This window comes from Cydia amplana, chromosome 20 (genome assembly GCF_948474715.1).
Source record: "Cydia amplana chromosome 20, ilCydAmpl1.1, whole genome shotgun sequence".
NCBI classification, from domain to species: domain Eukaryota; kingdom Metazoa; phylum Arthropoda; class Insecta; order Lepidoptera; family Tortricidae; genus Cydia; species Cydia amplana.
Genome location: NC_086088.1, coordinates 1,408,935 through 1,429,497, shown reverse-complemented (window position 1 = coordinate 1,429,497; position 20,563 = coordinate 1,408,935). Strand labels below are relative to the sequence as shown.

The following is a 20,563-nucleotide window of genomic DNA, read 5'->3' as shown; positions in this document are numbered from 1 at the left end:
ATTTTCACACAAAAATAGAAAAAAAACAATAAATTTTTGGGGTTCCCCATACTTCGAACTGAAACTCAAAAATTTTTTTTTTCATCAAACCCATACGTGTGGGGTATCTATGGATAGGTCTTCAAAAATGATATTGAGGTTTCTAATATCATTTTTTTCTAAACTGAATAGTTTGCGCGAGGGACACTTCCAAACTGGTAAAATGTGTCCCCCCCCCCCCCCTCCCGTAACTTATAAAATAACAGAATGATAAAACTAAAAAAAATATATGATGTACATTACCATGTAAACTTCCACCGAAAATTGGTTTGAACGAGATCTAGTAAGTAGTTTTTTTTTTATACGTCATAAATCGCCTAAATACGGAACCCTTCATGGGCGAGTCCGACTCGCACTTGGCCGCTTTTTACGTATGACTAGTCATGACGTCGAAGTGTGCAGAAAGTGATACATTTCTGTTCCAGGGCATTTTACTTTCCAAGTACATAATATTTTTCATTTTTTTGCAATCAGCAATTAAAATTTAATAAACACACAAAACTACACGTGTTGCGCGCGGAATCCGGCGTGTTATAAAACCATAATTATTTTCATGTTTTTACCTCTGCCTGTCTTTAAACTCAGTGAATAAAATTCCCTAACTTGTAATACCCTCTATAGCGGATTATTTCTGTTCTTTATTTTTATACGCGAACTTGGAAAAACACCTTTTTAAAGTTTTTCGGGAGAGAACAGTTGTTTTCGACTTGTTTCCCGACCCCTCAAGCGAGACCTGTTTTATTTAAGTTGTAAACTTTCCCCAAAGATTACCATACAATGGCTTTAAAAATAGGTCCTCTTAATGAAGTTGCTAAAAAAATTCAAAAAGTACCTAAATGTACCTGCATTTAAACAGCTCAATCGAACATCAAACATTTATTAAGGGTGACTCACGTAACTCACGTTAGACCGGGCCGTGTCCGGGCCGGAGCTTCGTTTTCTATGGAAATCATTGTGATCACCTGTCATTGTCATAGATAAGTAAGCGTCGGAAGCTCCGGCCCGGACACGGCCCGGTCTAATGTGAGTTACCCTTTATTCAGCAAAAAGGCCACAGGCCCACAGCGGCACTTAAATTACATGTCAAATTTTAACAAACAATAAAATAACCAATCATTACAAAATACAAATATGGAATAAAACATATAAAATAAAATGTTTTCGAGAATAAAAGACGTTTCGGTAACATGAAATACACAGTTGCAACAAGAGAACAAAATTGGTTTTGAGGTACGGTTTAAGTAAACCATATAAGTAGCGTTCGGATTTAGACTTTAGCAGTATTTCTGTTAGAAGTAGGTACTTAATGTGTGTTTCACTCAGTGGCAAAGATGGTTAAATAATCCTTAAAAACCTCGCAACGGTCAAGATTCCATTTTTGAACCAATCTATCGCTCGCTCGGGTTAACACGAGGGGTTAACAACAACTTTTCCCCCTTGTAACCTCCTAAGGCCCAGCAATACAAACGAAACATCCAAAATTTGCCACTGAATATGAACCTAAACTGTAGGAAATAAGAGTTGATTTTGCGTTGATTGAAAATTGAACGAAACAAAGCAAAAGCGCCTCTGTTCCAATTGAACATGGTTTAAATTACACCGATCTGAATAGCTGGTACTATAGGTAGGACCTTGGGCCTTAAGAGGGTAAAAGAAATAACTATTAGGTAGGTGTTTGTTTCTAAACTGAGTAAATTTAACATCAATAGTGGCGGATGAGACCATTACGCTTAAAAAGTATCTGTATTTAAGTGTGTATATTTTGTTTACATTGTATTGTATGCCTCTATGTACTATTATATTATGTATAAAAAAATTGGAGTATACCTATATAAATTAAGTATCTCTGTTTGTAAAAGTTGTTCTTTCTGGTTCTATCAATTCTGACTTAAATAGTAGTGTTATTGGCCACTAATACATAGTAATTGGCCACTCTTAACATTAAGGCTTCAACCTTGTTTCCTTCTGATGTTAGGAGTGGCCAATTACTATGGCTAGGTGACCCTACAAACTACAAGAAAACCAAGTAAATATCAAAACTTATATTTATTAATTAAATTATTCCTAATTAGACGAATCTGTATCAACATATAACATGTTCTATCTCATTATCTGGCATCTTTTCATTTACATTGATGTACGACTCAACAGTCAATTTGTCCATACTCCCGAAGAAAATCACATCATTTATCAACTTTCTAGCGATAGCTCTTTGTTTTTCTTCTAAACTAGATAGCTGTAGGCCTATAGATTTGCCTATAACCTCCCAATCTTCTTGTTCCTTAGTGAGCATTTTGCTGACGGTGCCTACAAAGTGTTCTTGCTTTTCTAGGAGATCCCGGAGCCGGTTATCCGGTGACATTCGACTCTTTTTGTTCTCCAAGTCCCGCAAGCTAAATGTGTTCTTGATGCGTGGTGATTCAACCTTGATACGAAGTCGGTTTGGTAGTGGTGGTGGTGTTTTTTGGGTGTTTTCCTGAAAAAAGAAAGTTTTTTTTAATTAAATACATACAATCCTTTCCTTTAACCTTTTGGTCGCCAATGACCGATCCGCACCGTAGGTTCAACGCCAAAGACCGACCGGTCACAGACCACAGAGCAACATCAAATTACGTGCATATACATGTTCAACTTCAGCTTTGACACTTCAATGATGTGGCGTCTGAGTGACAGCTTTTGTGTTTGACACGGCGTGGAAAAGGTTAATACACATTAAACAGCTTCTTAAAAAACAAGCAACAACGGTTGCACTCCGGGAGTGCCGATAGAAGTGAAAACTCACCTCACTATGTTACCGACGCCCGGTAACACAATACATACGTTTAGCGGAGGTATTATATATTATTCATTCTCAAATAAGATCACACTTTTTCATTGACATGTTTATTTACATACTGCCATGACAACGTCAAATTATTTGAACATAGGTAAAGAGTCTTGAAAAGGAGTCCGCAACATAAATGTCAAATAACATTGAGTTTTTCTTTATTGATTTAAATGCCATTTAATTATGAGTGGCCACCTTACGGGGCTTACGGTCATGTACGCTGTCTCGAGTTTATCATTTTATCCCCACCTCAAAAAGTGCCCAGCGCCACTAAAAAAGTTTTCACTTAAAAAATTGAAAGTGGTGCTGTCTGTGGTAATCACGACACTCAGCAATGAGGATACAACTGTTAAGAAGGAGCTATGAGTTTGCATTGGGTCGCTATTGTTTCCTAAAAAGTTTTAAGTCATAATTTGTTGTTTGCCCGCATTTTCGTTACTCAATAATTCACTTGGTTCAGAAACGCGTCACTTTTCAGGATTGCCATAAAACAAACCTAACCTAACCTATCTATAGGATAACCTTACGAAAATCCTGAAAAGTTGAAGTTGAACTAATGATAATATGATAAACAATACATTATGACTTAAAACTTTATGGGAAACAAAGGGTTTGCATTGATAATACATCATTCATTAAAAATTCAACACTTACCTCTTCAGAAGACTGAATAGGCTCTATATTTAGATAATATTCTGATTTGACAACCTCAGCCTGCGATTTCGGTGTACTTGAACTATTAATATCGACCCGTTTCCTTTTCAACGGGGACGTCTCCAAATATATCTTGTTATTGTACCTATTGAAGTGAAAATATGTTTCTTTCTCCTCCAGCGTCTCCAGTGCCTTATCAAGGAAACTGAGATGATTGAAATACCATAAATTTGGCGTATATACTACTCCCTCTACTTTACACCCGTTCATCTGAAACAAATGTCAATTATTTAAAACTAGCGACCCGCCCATTAACAAATTATATATAAACTATTATATCGCGATATTATAGCCGAAATTCGGGAGAGCACATGTAATTGCGTACCTGACATATCCAGACTGGTTTTGTTGGGGTACCCCACAGAAGTACCCTCATATTTCAATACACTACATGCCTTCCCCTCGAGATAGTTCACTAAAACTAAGTTTCACTAATCACTGATAATTCACTAACACTAAGTTTCACTGTTTATTGGTAGTTCACTAACACTATTCAATTGTCTGTTACAAGGTCCTTACGCTCTATCATATTTATACTAAAACTAACTACTTAACGTCGTCTACGAGTCTTGGTTTGAATCTTCAGTCTGTTCATAATCAGATTCTGACAGACTCTCATAGGAATCTATGGCTAATCTCTTGGCTTCCATGTTTTGTGGTGATGTAGGTGATCTCACTCGTTTGTTGGTTGGCGGTATGCGTTCTTGGCTCTGATTAAACGTATAATCCTGAGGCCCAGAAATCCCTATGATATCAGCCCACTGTGAGGCCGGTGGAGTAGCATTTAGTTTGACATTAATATCTTCATCCTCATCACTATCTTCACATGGTTTACTTGCCTCCGTGTCATGTATAACTTCACGACCAGTATCTTCTGATGTATGCTGGCGGCTATCACTCGCCTCTCCCCCATGACCTTGTATCTGATTAATATGTCTTTTCATCAGCTTCCCGTTCCATCGTATTATATACCTACAAATGCCTTGTTTCTTCTCTATGACTCCTTTCAACCAGCGTGGTCCTGAACTGTAATTCCGGAAATACACAGTCTGTCCCATTTGAAATGAACGTACTACAGTGTTTTCATTCTCGTCACATACTTGCGTTTCCTCTTGGTTCTTAAATATGAGGGGATTAAGGTGGTCAAACTTTGTCCTGAAACGCCTACAATTTAAAAGTTCCGCCGGTGACTTGTCACTAGTACTATTGGGTGTAGTACGCAACCCATACAATATTGTAGGTAATTTTATGTTCCATGGAAGTGTGGACTGTTTCTTTAATTTATTCTTAACCGTTTGAACAGTCCTCTCGGCCTGTCCATTCGACGCCGGATGGTAAGGTGGTGTCAAGACTTGTCTTATTCCATTTGTTGATAGGAATTCTTTAAACTGATCTGAAATGAAACTTCTGCCATTATCACTGACCAAGGTGTCTGGTAACCCTTGTTCTGCAAATATGTCCCTTAAAACATTTATTAGTGTCCCTGAGCTCATATCAGGAACAATCTTTACTTCAGGCCATTTTGAATAAGCATCAATTAGGATGAGAAATGTTTTGCCTTGAAACGGCCCTGCATAATCAATATGTAACCGTGACCATGCCTTCTCCGGCCTTATCCACTTATGGCTCACTTGTGACGGCATATTTCTGTTTTCAGCACAAGTTTCGCACTTTTTTACCAAACTTTCAATTTCCTTGTCTATAGCTGGCCACCAAAAATAACTTCGTGCTATGGCTTTTGTTATCACTATCCCGTCATGATTTGCGTGTAATTCCTGTAGGATATACGGCCTCATTTTGTCCGGTATAATCACCCGATTACCCCACAGAATGCAATTTTTATATTCTGAAATTTCGTTGCGTTTCTGCCAGTACACCTTATATTCCACATCCACTTTGCTAGGCCACCCGTTTCGAATCCAGTATAATACCTTGCTTAGTGTATTATCTTTAGTTGTCAGTTTCGCCACTTCACTGGCTGACAGTTCCAGGTCTGATGGAGTTTCTTCTATGAGGAGGACTCCTAAGTATTCCTCTTCAGACGATTGGTCACGGGACGGCCATCTGCTTAACGCATCAGCGTTTCCTAGTTTTTTACCTTCCACATATTGTATGGAGTAATCATAGGAGTTTAATAATAATCTGTCAAAGTGACTTGTAATGGTGAAACCTCGCTCGCGTAGATAAATGCAATTTCGGAGAAAAACCGTGAAATATAGTGTCTAAATATCAAAAACGGGAAGGGAAAGAACCGTGATCTAAGTGTAAACGTTTTCTACGCTGTACATTTCGTGTATCGGACTAAAACTGTGCAAAATAGAAAGTGTCTGACATAACCTTCCTATAAATAAATAAACCTACCCGAACTTTCCGCCTCAAAATTTGGTTTGACAATTGGGGAAGTATTGCCATAGTAGAAAAATAGAAAGTCCGTTCGGAAACTAACACAAAATGGAGCTGTCAGAATCGTCAATAGAAAAAATATGCCTAAGAATGAAATTAGAGATGAAATATGAAATGGAACAACAAACGGAGAATATCTATCAACGACTTATGGATTCTTTGAACGTGGAATTAACTGGAATTCATAATAAACAAGAAGGAAGTGATGAAAAAATCAAACAACTTGAAAACAAGATCTCACTCATGGAAAAGAAGGAGAGACAGCGTATTATTATATTCCATGGCGTAGAAGCGGAGCAATGGGAAAAGGAACAGAAAGTAATTGACATTGTCACAAAAGAAATGAACATTCCTCTTCAGAATACAGAAATACAATTCAGCAGAAGATTAGGACAATCCAAACACAGCCCAATACTAATTAACCTATCATCTCAATCGAAAAGAAACATGATTTTAAAAAACAGGAAACAGCTGAAACAAACTAACTCCAAAATATATATAACAGAAGATTTCCCTAAAGAAGTATTGGAAGAGAGAAAAATACTGAAAGAACAAGTCATACAAGAAAAGGCAAAAGGAAATATTGCATTTATTCGCTATAATAAACTGATAGTCAAAGAGAAAAATGATAGCAAAAAGAGAGCCCTGTCAGTCTCACCGCAAAGTGGTAGCCAAACTCCGGCGAGCCAGCAAGGACCGGCGAAGGTACCCAAACCGGGGACATCCGAAGAGACCCGGGAAAAAACGGCGAACAAAGACATTATCAGGCCAAACATACTCAACTTCCTAGGGCGAGGACAGTCATCTTCATCAGAGACCCAAAAAAAGTAACAACTGGGTGGCGACAGCACACCCAAAACCAAAAAGGAAAAACAAGTACAGATAATACACCAAAAGAAAAGCAACCTGAACAACTTCCAAGCCGGCTGGTCACCGAGGAAGTTTACGACCACAACCTTCCAAAGTCATCAACCTTAAAATGTTTAAAACACAACCAAAGAAAGGAAAAACAACTCAACATCATAACCTACAATGTTAGAACACTATCGTCATATGAAAAATTAATTGAATTAAAAGAAGCTCTGGTAAACATAAAATACGATATCATCGGACTATCCGAGGTGCGACGACTTGGTAATGAAATATCCGAATACGAAGATTTAATTATCTGTCACACAGGTCACACGCCTGGCAAATATGGAGTCGGATTCATAATAAAACCATATCTCAAGCAACATATAGAAAGCTACATTGGACTATCTGAGCGAGTTGCTCTACTGAATATGAGCTTCCCAGATAAACAGATTTCTTTAATACAAGTCTACGCACCTACCGAAGCGGCACCCGAAGAAGAGGTCAACTCTTTTTATAATACCATAAACGAAGCGATCAACACTGCGCACAAGGATTTCATACTAATGGGAGATTTTAATGCAAAAATTGGTCAACCTGAAACAAATGAATCTCTTGTTACAAAACAATATGGATATGGAGTGAGGAACACCAGAGGTCAAAAACTAGTGGAATTCGCTTTAGAAAACAAACTTGCTATCATAAATACTTTTTACAAGAAGAAACCCAAACTTAGATGGACTTGGTGCTCTCCAAATGGGCAACATAAAAATGAAATTGACTTTATACTCTCAAACCAACCACAAATATTTCAAAACATAGGGACACTAAACATAAACTACCCATCAGACCACAGACCACTCCGAGCAGTAATATCACTTACAGTGCCAATCAAAAGCAGAGCTAGATACCAAAACAAACAGTACAGTCCTCTTAGCAACGAAGAAGAAATACTAGCTTATAAAGAGACCTTAGAAAAACACATAACTGTCCTACTAGCGAATAAACAAAAAGACACGGTGCAATCTTTACACGACAAATTAATACACTCAATCCAAAGCAGTCTACCAAGCGTATCTAAAACAAATAATCCGACTACTAAGAAAAACATAATTTCAGAACGCACAAGAAACCTGATGGAAAGAAAACAAAATCTACAAAAAACAAAAAATAAAACTCGAACAATGAAAAATGAGCTTAAAGCACTATACAAACTAACAAGCAAGTACATAAAACTGGACTATCAGAAACATAGAACTACAACACTCGAAAAGCACTTAGAACTAAAAGGAAGCTTAAAAAAAGGGTACAGAGAACTGAGAACAAAAAAGACATGGATTGAAGGTTTAAAGGCTCAAAGTGATACAAAATATGACCGCAGTGAGATCATTAATATTGCAACAGACTTCTACAGAACTTTATATGCTTGTGCCGCAAACAAAGTACCAGAGATAGAATTCCCGAGCCACAGCAATGTCATAGAAATAGATCAAACCAAACCAAATGTAGCGCAAATAAACGATAAAGAAATTATAGATGCCATTCACAAATTGAAACCAGATAAAAGTCCAGGAGCTGACAATGTTACAAATGAGGCTATAAAGGAAGCCCAAGATATTTTAGTGGCACCACTACAAAGACTATTTAACAAAATACTAGAGACATATGAAACGCCGTCACAATGGTCTAAATCTGATATTATTCTATTATATAAAAAAGGAGACCACAAGGACATCAGCAATTACAGACCCATTAGTCTACTACCAGCAACATATAAACTCTTCTCTACAATCATCAACCAAAGATTAAGAGTCACACTGGAAAAGAAACAACCTATCGAACAAGCCGGCTTCAGAAAGGGTTTCTCGACCATAGATCACATACACACGTTAGAACAAATCATTGAGAAATACCAAGAATTTCGACGACCATTATATATTGCGTTCATCGACTACCAAAAAGCATTCGATACTGTCTCTCATGAAAGTATTTGGACAACCTTACAGGATCAAAACGTAGAGATAGAATACATAAGCATATTAAAGAATATATATACCAAGAGCACAAGCAGAATAAAGCTAGAAAATATTGGGCCAAGTTTTCCAGTGGAAAGAGGAGTGCGGCAAGGGGATCCCCTATCCCCAACAATCTTTATAGCGGTACTAGAAAACATCATTTGCAAACTAGATTGGAAAAACAAAGGCTTACTTATCCAAGGCAAATATCTAAGCCACCTCAGGTTTGCAGATGACCTAGTGCTACTAGCAGAATCAGCCCGCAATCTACAATACATGATTGAAACCCTACACAATAGTAGCAAACAAGTAGGCCTTGAGGTAAACATTACTAAAACTAAAACCATGTCAAACTACAAAAAAATAAATATAACATTAGACAGCAAACCATTAGAATATGTTGATCATTATATATATTTGGGGAAACAGATTGGGTTCAGCAGCACAAACAAAGAACTAGAAATAGAGAGGAGAGTTAAAAGTACATGGAACAAATACTGGAATTATAAAGAAATATTCAAAAGTGAATTGCCAATTACATTAAAAAAGAAAGTCATGGATACATGCCTTATACCAAGTTTAATTTACGCATGCCAAACATGGAATTTTACCGAAAAGGCAAAAAATAAAATAATCACATGCCAGCGAGGAATGGAACGCAGCATGCTGAATGTGAAAAAGATATATAAGATAAGACACAGCACAATAAGAGAAAAATTAAAAACAATTGATGCTCTTGCTCAAGCAAGAAAGTTAAAATGGAGATGGGCTGGACACGTGGCGCGTCTGAAAGACCGCAGATGGACAAAAACAGTAACAGCATGGAAAGGGCCTGATGGCAAACGCCGACAAGGAAAACCAACTGCACGCTGGGACGAAGACATAAGAAAAATCGCCGGGCCGAACTGGCAAAAAACTGCTCAGGACCGAGAAAAATGGCTAGCTTTGGAAGAGGCCTTCACCTAAGGGGTTCCTGCTTATAGACTAAGTAACTAAAATACTAACAACCAAATAAATTAAAAACTAATATCTAACTAACCAAACATACATTCATATAACATATTTGTAGCAGGAAATAAAAGGCTTTTTATTTTTATTTTATTTTTATTTTATTTATTTATTTATCTGATCGTAATCTTCCGGCCACTAATAAACTGGTGGAATTTCTTAAGACCAAACACTATAGCTGCTGCATCTTTATCTATCTGACCATAATTCCTCTCATGAACGTTCATGGTCCTTGAAGCAAACATTACTGGTCTGACAGATCCATCTTCCATGACGTGTTCCAAAACAGCGCCCAGGCCAAATTGTGACGCATCACATGACATAATTATCTCTTTATTCACATCGTAATGGACTAGAGTGTCAGTACCCGACAACATCTTGCGTAACTTCTCAAATGCCTTCTGATGTTGCATAGACCACTGCCATTTCACATCTTTATTTAACAACTTATACAACGGTTCAGCGATATTAGCTTTGTGTGGTAAAAACCGATCATAAAAATTAAGCAATCCTAAGAATGCCTGGAGCTCTTTTACATTACTTGGGGCCGGTGTACTCTCAATTGCATGTATTTTATCCTCACAAGGATGTATACCACATTCATCAATGAGAAATCCTAAAAATTTCACACTTCTCACTGCAAAATTACACTTTTCCTTGTTTACCCTTAGGCCAGCCTCTTGTAATTTCTTTAAGACTATTTCTAACCTGGAGTTATGCTCAGCGACGTCTGTGCCACTTACAACAATATCATCCAGTAATACAGCTATCCCTCTTATTCCTGTAAGCAAGGAAGACATTAGTCTTTGAAAGATGCCTGGGCACGCCTTGACTCCAAAAGCTAAACGTTTCATTTTGTAAAGGCCTTTTGGTGTGTTTATTGTTAACAGCTGTGCTGTTGCCTCGTCCACACTAACTTGAGTGTATGCCCTTTCTAAATCAATTTTGCTGAAAATTGTGCCACCTTGTATCGCTGTGAAAGCCTCATCTAAAGTAGGCAGAGGGTATGTATCAGTGTCGGTCACCATATTTACTGTAGACCTATAGTCACCACAAAGCCTTACATTGCCATTCGGTTTCAGAACTGGTACTATAGGGGTAGCCCACTCAGAGTGTGCAATTGGCTCCAAAACTCCTTCCTCTACTAGTCTGTCTATTTCCTTTATTACTCTTTCTCTCAAAGCAAAAGGAATGGGTCTACTTTTCAAAAATTTAGGTACCGCTCCTTCCCTCGGTGTAATTTTCACTAATGGGCCTTTATACTTTCCCAAACCTTCCTGGAAAACATCACTATATTTCTGTAGGAGCCCTTTAATTTCCTCACCGTTTATTTTCATATGCATTACTCCTTGAACCCGTATTCCAAATGGCTGGAACCAATTTCTCCCTAAGAGGCTGGGTCCATTACCTCTAGCTATATAGATCATGAGGTCATTTTGTAACCCTTTAAAAGATGCTCGCACTTCAGTTTTTCCTAATATCCTTAATTGGTTTTCTGTCCATGTAATTAATGCAACATCATCCTTCTCTAACATAGGTAATTTTCCTTTCCAAATGAGTCTGGCTGTCACTTCAGAAATTAGAGTAAATGCACATCCCGTGTCAACTTCCATGTCAATAATAGAATCATCAATTGATACCTTTACCATATAAGGGTCAACTTTATTTTCTCTCACATTGTTCACATTGGCATACAACCCATTACAATTTGATTTATGCCCACCATCCTGTTTATTTTTGGTAAGACACACTGCCTCAATGTGTCCCGTTCTGCCACATGCATTACACTTACTCCAACGGAATCTGCACTCCCCCCTATGCTGCCTACCACACCTGTAGCATGGTTTATTCTGTTTGTCAACCTTTTTGTTAGTGATCTTGTTTACTTCCATAGGTTCATCGACCTCCACATCTGGTTTTGATGGTCCTGGCACTACAATAATACTAGAATCAAATGTGGCACTCTCATGTGAAAATGCTATCTCAGCTGCTTGAGTAAATGTCAGCTTCTCACATTGTAACAGTTTCCTTTGAACCTCTTTGCTCCTAATACCACATACAAGCCGATCACGTAAAGTTCGCTCCAAGTCTGTGAAATTGCAATGAATACTCATTTTCCTTAAATTTGCCACATAATCTCTGACTTTCTCCCCCTCTTCTTGATTTCTTGAGTGAAATTTAAAAGATTCTACAATCTCATTAGGTGTGGGCAGTGTTGGCCGTAATGTGTAATTCTAATTAACAATTAATCATTTCCATTAACCATTAAATCCGCAATTAGTCAATTGCATTACGCATCAATTTAAATTAAGTTAATTAGAATTGAATTTTGAGACGTTTAATTACATTGATTGTCAATCTAAATTAACGTTTAATGCAATTAAATCAATTTTTTCATAAACTAATAATTAATGTTACTATTGCTTAGAAACTTGGAGCTAGGTATTAAAATTAAAAATAAGCATATGAATACAAGCTTCAGTGAATTATCAGGTCGTGATATTTTAAAATGAGACAACAAAATGACCCTGAAACCTGGCAGTAGGTACCTACTGGAACTCAGGTTTGGTGCAACATAGACACACGCCGTTTAGGCTATTCGACTCGTCACAATGAGCACTTGGGAGAGCAGTACCCAAGATGGAGCTGATGCTGAACCTTGGCTGTACCTAGTGGAACTCAGGTTTGGTGCAACATAGACACACGCCGTTTTGGTCATCCGACTCGTCTTGATGAGCACTTGGGAGAGCAGTACCCAAGATAGAGCTGATGCTGAACCCTGGCAGTACCTAATGGAACTCAGGTTTGGTGCAACATAGACAAACGCCGTTTTAGTCATCCGACTCGTCTTGATGAGCACTTGGGAGAGCAGTACCCAAGATAGAGCTGATGCTGAACCCTGGCAGTACCTAATGGAACTCAGGTTTGGTGCAACATAGACAAACGCCGTTTTGGTCATCCGACTTGTCTTGATGAGCACTTGGGAGAGCAGTATCCAAGATAGAGCTGATGCTGAACCCTGGCAGTACCTAATGGAACTCAGGTTTGGTGCAACATAGACAAACGCCGGTTTGGTCATCCGACTCGTCTTGATGAGCACTTGGGAGAGCAGTACCCAAGATAGAGCTGATGCTGAACCCTGGCAGTACCTAATGGAACTCAGGTTTGGTGCAACATAGACAAACGCCGTTTTGGTCATCCGACTCGTCTTGATGAGCACTTAGGAGAGCAGTACCCAAGATAGAGCTGATGCTGAACCCTGGCAGTACCTAGTGGAACTCAGGTTTGGTGCAACATAGACACACGCCGTTTTGGTCATCCGACTCGTCTTGATGAGCACTTGGGAGAGCAGTACCCAAGATTGAGCTGATGCTGAACCCTGGCAGTACCTAATGGAACTCAGGTTTGGTGCAACATAGACAAACGCCGTTTTAGTCATCCGACTCGTCTTGATGAGCACTTGGGAGAGCAGTACCCAAGATAGAGCTGATGCTGAACCCTGGCAGTACCTAATGGAACTCAGGTTTGGTGCAACATAGACAAACGCCGTTTTGGTCATCCGACTCGTCTTGATGAGCACTTGGGAGAGCAGTACCCAAGATAGAGCTGATGCTGAACCCTGGCAGTACCTAATGGACCTCAGGTTTGGTGCAACATAGACAAACGCCGTTTTGGTCATCCGACTTGTCTTGATGAGCACTTGGGAGAGCAGTATCCAAGATAGAGCTGATGCTGAACCCTGGCAGTACCTAATGGAACTCAGGTTTGGTGCAACATAGACAAACGCCGGTTTGGTCATCCGACTCGTCTTGATGAGCACTTGGGAGAGCAGTACCCAAGATAGAGCTGATGCTGAACCCTGGCAGTACCTAGTGGAACTCAGGTTTGGTGCAACATAGACACACGCCGTTTTGGTCATCCGACTCGTCTTGATGAGCACTTGGGAGAGCAGTACCCAAGATTGAGCTGATGCTGAACCCTGGCAGTACCTAATGGAACTCAGGTTTGGTGCAACATAGACAAACGCCGTTTTGGTCATCCGACTCGTCTTGATGAGCACTTGGGAGAGCAGTGCCCAAGATAGAGCTGATGCTAAACCCTGGCAGTACCTAATGGAACTCAGGTCTGGTGCAACATAGACAAACGCCGTTTTGGTCATCCGACTCGTCTTGATGAGCACTTGGGAGAGCAGTACCCAAGATAGAGCTGATGCTGAACCCTGGCAGTACCTAGTGGAACTCAGGTTTGGTGCAACATAGACAAACGCCGTTTTAGTCATCCGACTCGTCTTGATGAGCACTTGGGAGAGCAGTACCCAAGATAGAGCTGATGCTGAACCCTGGCAGTACCTAATGGAACTCAGGTTTGGTGCAACATAGACAAACGCCGGTTTGGTCATCCGACTCGTCTTGATGAGCACTTGGGAGAGCAGTACCCAAGATAGAGCTGATGCTGAACCCTGGCAGTACCTAATGGAACTCAGGTTTGGTGCAACATAGACAAACGCCGTTTTGGTCATCCGACTCGTCTTAATGAGCACTTGGGAGAGCAGTACCCAAGATAGAGCTGATGCTGAACCCTGGCAGTACCTAGTGGAACTCAGGTTTGGTCCAACATAGACACACGCCGTTTTGGTCATCCGACTCGTCTTGATGAGCACTTGGGAGAGCAGTACCCAAGATAGAGCTGATGCTGAACCCTGGCAGTACCTAGTGGAACTCAGGTTTGGTCCAACATAGACACACGCCGTTTTGGTCATCCGACTCGTCTTGATAAGCACTTGGGAGAGCAGTACCCAAGATAGAGCTGATGCTGAACCCTGGCAGTACCTAGTGGAACTCAGGTTTGGTGCAACATAGACACACGCCGTTTTGGTCATCCGACTCGTCTTGATGAGCACTTGGGAGAGCAGTACCCAAGATAGAGCTGATGCTGAACCCTGGCAGTACCTAGTGGAACTCAGGTTTGGTGCAACATAGACACACGCCGTTTTGGTCATCCGACTCGTCTTGATGAGCACTTGGGAGAGCAGTACCCAAGATAGAGCTGATGCTGAACCCTGGCAGTACCTAGTGGAACTCAGGTTTGGTGCAACATAGACACACGCCGTTTTGGTTGGCCGGTTTGGTCAACCTGAGTTCCACTAGGTATAGCCAGGGTTCAGCATCAGCTCTATCTTGGGTACTGCTCTCCCAAGTGCTCATCAAGACGAGTCGGATGACCAAAACGGCGTTTGTCTATGTTGCACCAAACCTGAGGTCCATTAGGTACTGCCAAGGTTCAGCATCAGCTCTATCTTGGGTACTGCTCTCCCAAGTGCTCATCAAGACAAGTCGGATGACCAAAACGACGTGTGTCTATGTTGCACCAAACCTGAGTTCCACTAGGTACAGCCAGGGTTCAGCATCAGCTCTATCTTGGGTACTGCTCTCCCAAGTGCTCATCAAGACGAGTCAGATGACTAAAACGGCATGTGTCTATGTTGCACCAAACCTGAGTTCCACTAGGTATAGCCAGGGTTCAGCATCAGCTCTATCTTGGGTACGGTCTCCCAAGTGCTCATCAAGACGAGTCGGATGACCAAAACGGCGTGTGTCTATGTTGCACCAAACCTGAGTTCCACTAGGTACAGCCAGGGTTCAGCATTAGCTCTATCTTGGGTACTGCTCTCCCAAGTGCTCATCAAGACGAGTCGGATGACCAAAACGGCGTTTGTCTATGTTGCACCAAACCTGAGTTCCACTAAGTACAGCCAGGGTTCAGCATCAGCTCTATCTTGGGTACTGCTCTCCTAAGTGCTCATCAAGACGGGTCGGATGACTAAAACGGCATGTGTCTATGTTGCACCAAACCTGAGTTCCACTAGGTATAGCCAGGGTTCAGCATCAGCTCAATCTTGGGTACTGCTCTCCCAAGTGCTCATCAAGACGAGTCGGATGACCAAAACGGCGTGTTTCTATGTTGCACCAAACCTGAGTTCCACTAGGTACAGCCAGCTGTTCAGCATCAGCTCTATCTTGGGTACTGCTCTCCCAAGTGCTCATCAAGACAAGTCGGATGACCAAAACGGCGTGTGTCTATGTTGCACCAAACCTGAGTTCCACTAGGTACAGCCAGGGTTCAGCATCAGCTCTATCTTGGGTACTGCTCTCCCAAGTGCTCATCAAGACGAGTCGGATGACCAAAACGGCATGTGTCTATGTTGCACCAAACCTGAGTTCCACTAGGTACAGCCAGGGTTCAGCATCAGCTCTATCTTGGGTACTGGTCTCCCAAGTGCTCATCAAGACAAGTCGGATGACCAAAACGGCGTTTGTCTATGTTGCACCGAACCTGTGTTCCATTAGGTACTGCCAGGGTTCAGCATCAGCTCTATCTTGGGTACTGCTCTCCCAAGTGCTCATCAAGTCGAGTCGGATGATCAAAACGGCGTTTGTCTATGTTGCACCAAACCTGAGTTCCACTAGGTACTGCCAGGGTCCAGCATCAGCTCTATCTTGGGTACTGCTCTCCCAAGTGCTCATCAAGACGAGTCGGATGACCAAAACGGCCTGTGTGTATGTTGCACCAAACCTGAATTCCACTAGGTACACCCAGGGTTCAGCATCAGCTCTATCTTGGGTACTTGTCTCCCAAGTGCTCATCAAGACAAGTCGGATGACCAAAACGGCGGGTGTCTATGTTGCACCAAACCTGAGTTCCACTAGGTACAGCCAGGGTTCAGCATCAGCTCTATCTTGGGTACTGCTCTCCCAAGTGCTCATCAAGACGAGTCGGATGACCAAAACGGCGTGTGTCTATGTTGCACCAAACCTGAGTTCCACTAAGTACAGCCAGGGTTCAGCATCAGCTCTAACATGGGTACTGCTCCCCCAAGTGCTCATCAAGACGAGTCGGATGACCAAAACGGCGTTTGTCTATGTTGCACCAAACCTGAGTTCCATTAGGTACTGCCAGGGTTCAGCATCAGCTCTATCTTGGGTACTGCTCTCCCAAGTGCTCATCAAGACGAGTCGGATGACCAAATAGGCGTGTGTCTATGTTGCACCAAACCTGAGTTCCACTAGGTACTGCCAGGGTTCAGCATTAGCTCTATCTTAGGTACTGCTCTCCAAGTTCTCATCAAGACGAGTCGGATGACCAAAACGGCGTTTGTCTATGTTGCACCAAACCTGAGTTCCATTAGGTACTGCCAGGGTTCAGCATCAGCTCTATCTTGGGTACTACTCTCCCAAGTGCTCACCAAGACGAGTCGGATGACCAAAACGGCGTTTGTCTATGTTGCACCAAACCTGAGTTCCACTAGGTACAGCCAAGGTTCAGCATCAGCTCCATCTTGGGTACTGCTCTCCCAAGTGCTCATTGTGACGAGTCGAATAGCCTAAACGGCGTGTGTCTATGTTGCACCAAACCTGAGTTCCACTAGGTACAGCCAGGGTTCAGCATCAGCTCTATCTTGGGAACTGCTCTCCTAAGTGCTCACCAAGTCGAGTCGGATGACTAAAACGGCGTTTGTCTATGTTGCACCAAACCTGAGTTCCATTAGGTACTGCCAGGGTTCAGCATCAGCTCTACCTTGGGTACTGCTCTCCAAGTGCTCATCAAGACGAGTCGGATGACCAAAACGGCGTTTGTCTATGTTGCACCAAACCTGAGTTCCATTAGGTACTGCCAGGGTTCAGCATGAGCTCTATCTTGGGCACTGCTCTCCCAAGTGCTCACCAAGACGAGTCGGATGACCAAAACGGCGTTTGTCTATGTTGCACCAAACCTGAGTTCCACTAGGTACAGCCAAGGTTCAGCATCAGCTCCATCTTGGGTACTGCTCTCCCAAGTGCTCATTGTGACGAGTCGAATAGCCTAAACGGCGTGTGTCTATGTTGCACCAAACCTGAGTTCCACTAGGTACAGCCAGGGTTCAGCATCAGCTCCATCTTGGGTACTGCTCTCCCAAGTGCTCATTGTGACAAGTCGAATAGCCTAAACGGCGTGTATGTATGTTGCACCAAACCTGAATTCCACTAGGTACACCCAGGGTTCAGCATCAGCTCTATCTTGGGTACTGGTCTCCCAAGTGCTCATCAAGACGAGTCGGATGACCAAACGGCGTGTTTCTATGTTGCACCAAACCTGAGGTCCACTAGCTAGATGAAAATTACGGGCGCCTTTATAAAATTACGATATATTTTTGTTAATTGATAATTACCAATAATATTTTTAATTGTCATTAAAAATTGATTTAATTTTTAATGGTTTGTGAAGCATTAACCATTAATTCTTTTTAATTTTTAATGGTTCGAAATAAATTAATATTAATGCAAATTGATGTTAATGCGAATTGACAATTAATTTTCCTTCAATGGTTAATGGTTAATTCGAATTAGCCTTTTCAATGGTTAATTTTTAATGGTAATTGGGATTAACGTTCGGCCAACACTGGGTGTGGGGTGGAAATGAGCCTTCAAAAGTTCCAAAATTTGTTTATAGGTTATGTTCGCTATAGTAGTTGGAGATGCCAAAGAAACTATTAAATCAAATAGTTGAGAGCCACATACCGCCAACAAATTCGCCTTTTTCTTATCTGCATCCACAATATCATTTGCACTTAAACAGAATTCAAACCTTGTAATGTAGTTTTCCCAGCACCCCTGACCCATATCAAATTCACCAAATTTAATACCCATTTTCTTGCACTTTGCACTCAAAACTTCACAAAACTCACTAACACAGCCGAATACACGCTTATACTACCGATTTGTCCCGTCGCCACTATTATATCGCGATATTATAGCCGAAATTCGGGAGAGCACATGTAATTGCGTACCTGACATATCCAGACTGGTTTTGTTGGGGTACCCCACAGAAGTACCCTCATATTTCAATACACTACATAAACCTTCCTCTTGAATCACTCTATCCATTAAAAAAAACCGCATCAAAATTCATTGTGTAGTTTAAAGATCTAAGCATATGTCGCAGTCGGATTGTACAATCCGCCGTATTACAAAACAGGGGCGTTTTGAAATGCGGCGGTTCTACGATTAGCCAGATTGAATGCGGCTGAATGAAAATCCGCCGGAATGTATTCGGCGCCATACGTTCTTCAACACGGCTTGAAGAACGTATCGCAATGACAATCCGGCTAATCGTCGAACCGCCGCATTTCAAAACGCCCCTGTTTTGTAAAACGGCTAGCCGTAATGTAATAAGGCGAATTATACGATCTGACTACGACACATACATAGGAACAGACAACGGGAAGCGACTTTGTTTTATACTATGTAGTCATGTATTTGTAGCGAACCTTTTTCCGTTGCTTACCTCCGCCTGCGAAAGCAGGCCGCTAAGTCAATGATATACCTAGGTGTCACTTTAATAAAATTGTCTAATATAAACTATTCTTTTAATGTCGGAATAAATATTAATACGTTTTAATTTTATGAGACTAATTATTTCTTTAATTCTAAAATAGGAGTCCCACATATTATTTGTATTGTTGCAATTTGGAATATATTTATACTTACTAGCAGTTTCAAATGTACATGGCTGTTAGAAGCAGGTTAAAATTGACTTGTAAGATATTATTACACTGTTTTCTTAGTTACAAGTGAATTAAATATAAGTATATTCAAAATAATGTAGGGAAACATCCATGAAACATCACACATCATTGACTATTTGACTAAGTACTACTTATAACATAACCAAAAAGTTAGAATCAAGAAAACCGCATAAATTACCAAGAAACTTACCCTTTTTCTCTCTCTGTTGTATGTAGTTCTCATAATATCAAGTTTATTCTTAAAGTTTAACGAAGTGGCTTTGCTATCAATTCTTTTGTATATTTTGAGCAATTTTTCAAAGGCTTCCTCTCGCAAATGCCGGTTCGAATAGTCTTTGTGCTTACGATCCCATAACAGTGCCAATTTCCTGTAATTTTCGATTAATTCTATCCATGTTTGTTTGTGATGTTCGTGCATTTTAAAATACGATAATATGACAAATAAATTAACTTGTAAATGTAATGACACTGACAGATCGCCTCACTCCAAGACGCCACAGACAATCCGACTCAAAATGGCGCAGGCAAATTGTGCAATTTATCGAAGTGATATTTTACCAAATTACAAAATACTGTGGTAAAATTTGGAACTAACGCTAGTCAAACAGAATTCTTAACATCGCTCGACATTAGCGCCACATTGAACTGTTGCAGCCGACATGGTGTCGCAACGCAACAACAAAAGCCCCCTCGCAGAAGCCTAAATCGCAGATCTGCGAAATCGACTCCACACTCACGTTCGCGGCTTCGCGCCGCGATTCGCGCACGAGTGTGGAGGGGGCTAAACGTGACTGAATTGATTTGGACATTACGTTTCACGCGGTTCAACTGATTACCTACAATATTCTAATTATCTAATCTAATACCTTTAAACGAGCAATTCTTCATACCTTTAAACGAGCAATTCTTGTATATTTATTTATTTATTTATTTATATCTATATATATTTCAGGGATCTCGGGAACGGCTCTAACGATTTCGATGAAATTTGCTATATGGGGGTTTTTGGGGGCGAAAAATCGATCTAGCTTGGTTTTATCTCTAGGAAAACGCGCATTTTCGAGTTTTTATATGTTTTCCGAGCAAAGCTTGGTCTCCCAGATATTTTTGTTTAGATGTAAAATTAGTACATTATTGCAGAGG

At 40.8% G+C, this 20,563-nt stretch overlaps 1 protein-coding gene across 1 annotated transcript; it reads right to left on the bottom strand.

Annotated features, from left to right (window-relative positions):
- Positions 1 to 2,122: 2,122 nt before the first annotated feature.
- LOC134657647 (uncharacterized) lies at positions 2,123 to 19,861 on the bottom strand. The gene is made up of 3 exons (XM_063513208.1): positions 19,611 to 19,861; positions 3,521 to 3,790; positions 2,123 to 2,515 (listed from the first exon to the last, which is right to left on the bottom strand). Exons 1-3 carry the CDS (start codon positions 19,836 to 19,838, stop codon positions 2,123 to 2,125), a joined length of 891 nt encoding a protein of 296 aa, XP_063369278.1. The 5' UTR covers positions 19,839 to 19,861.
- Positions 19,862 to 20,563: the final 702 nt, after the last annotated feature.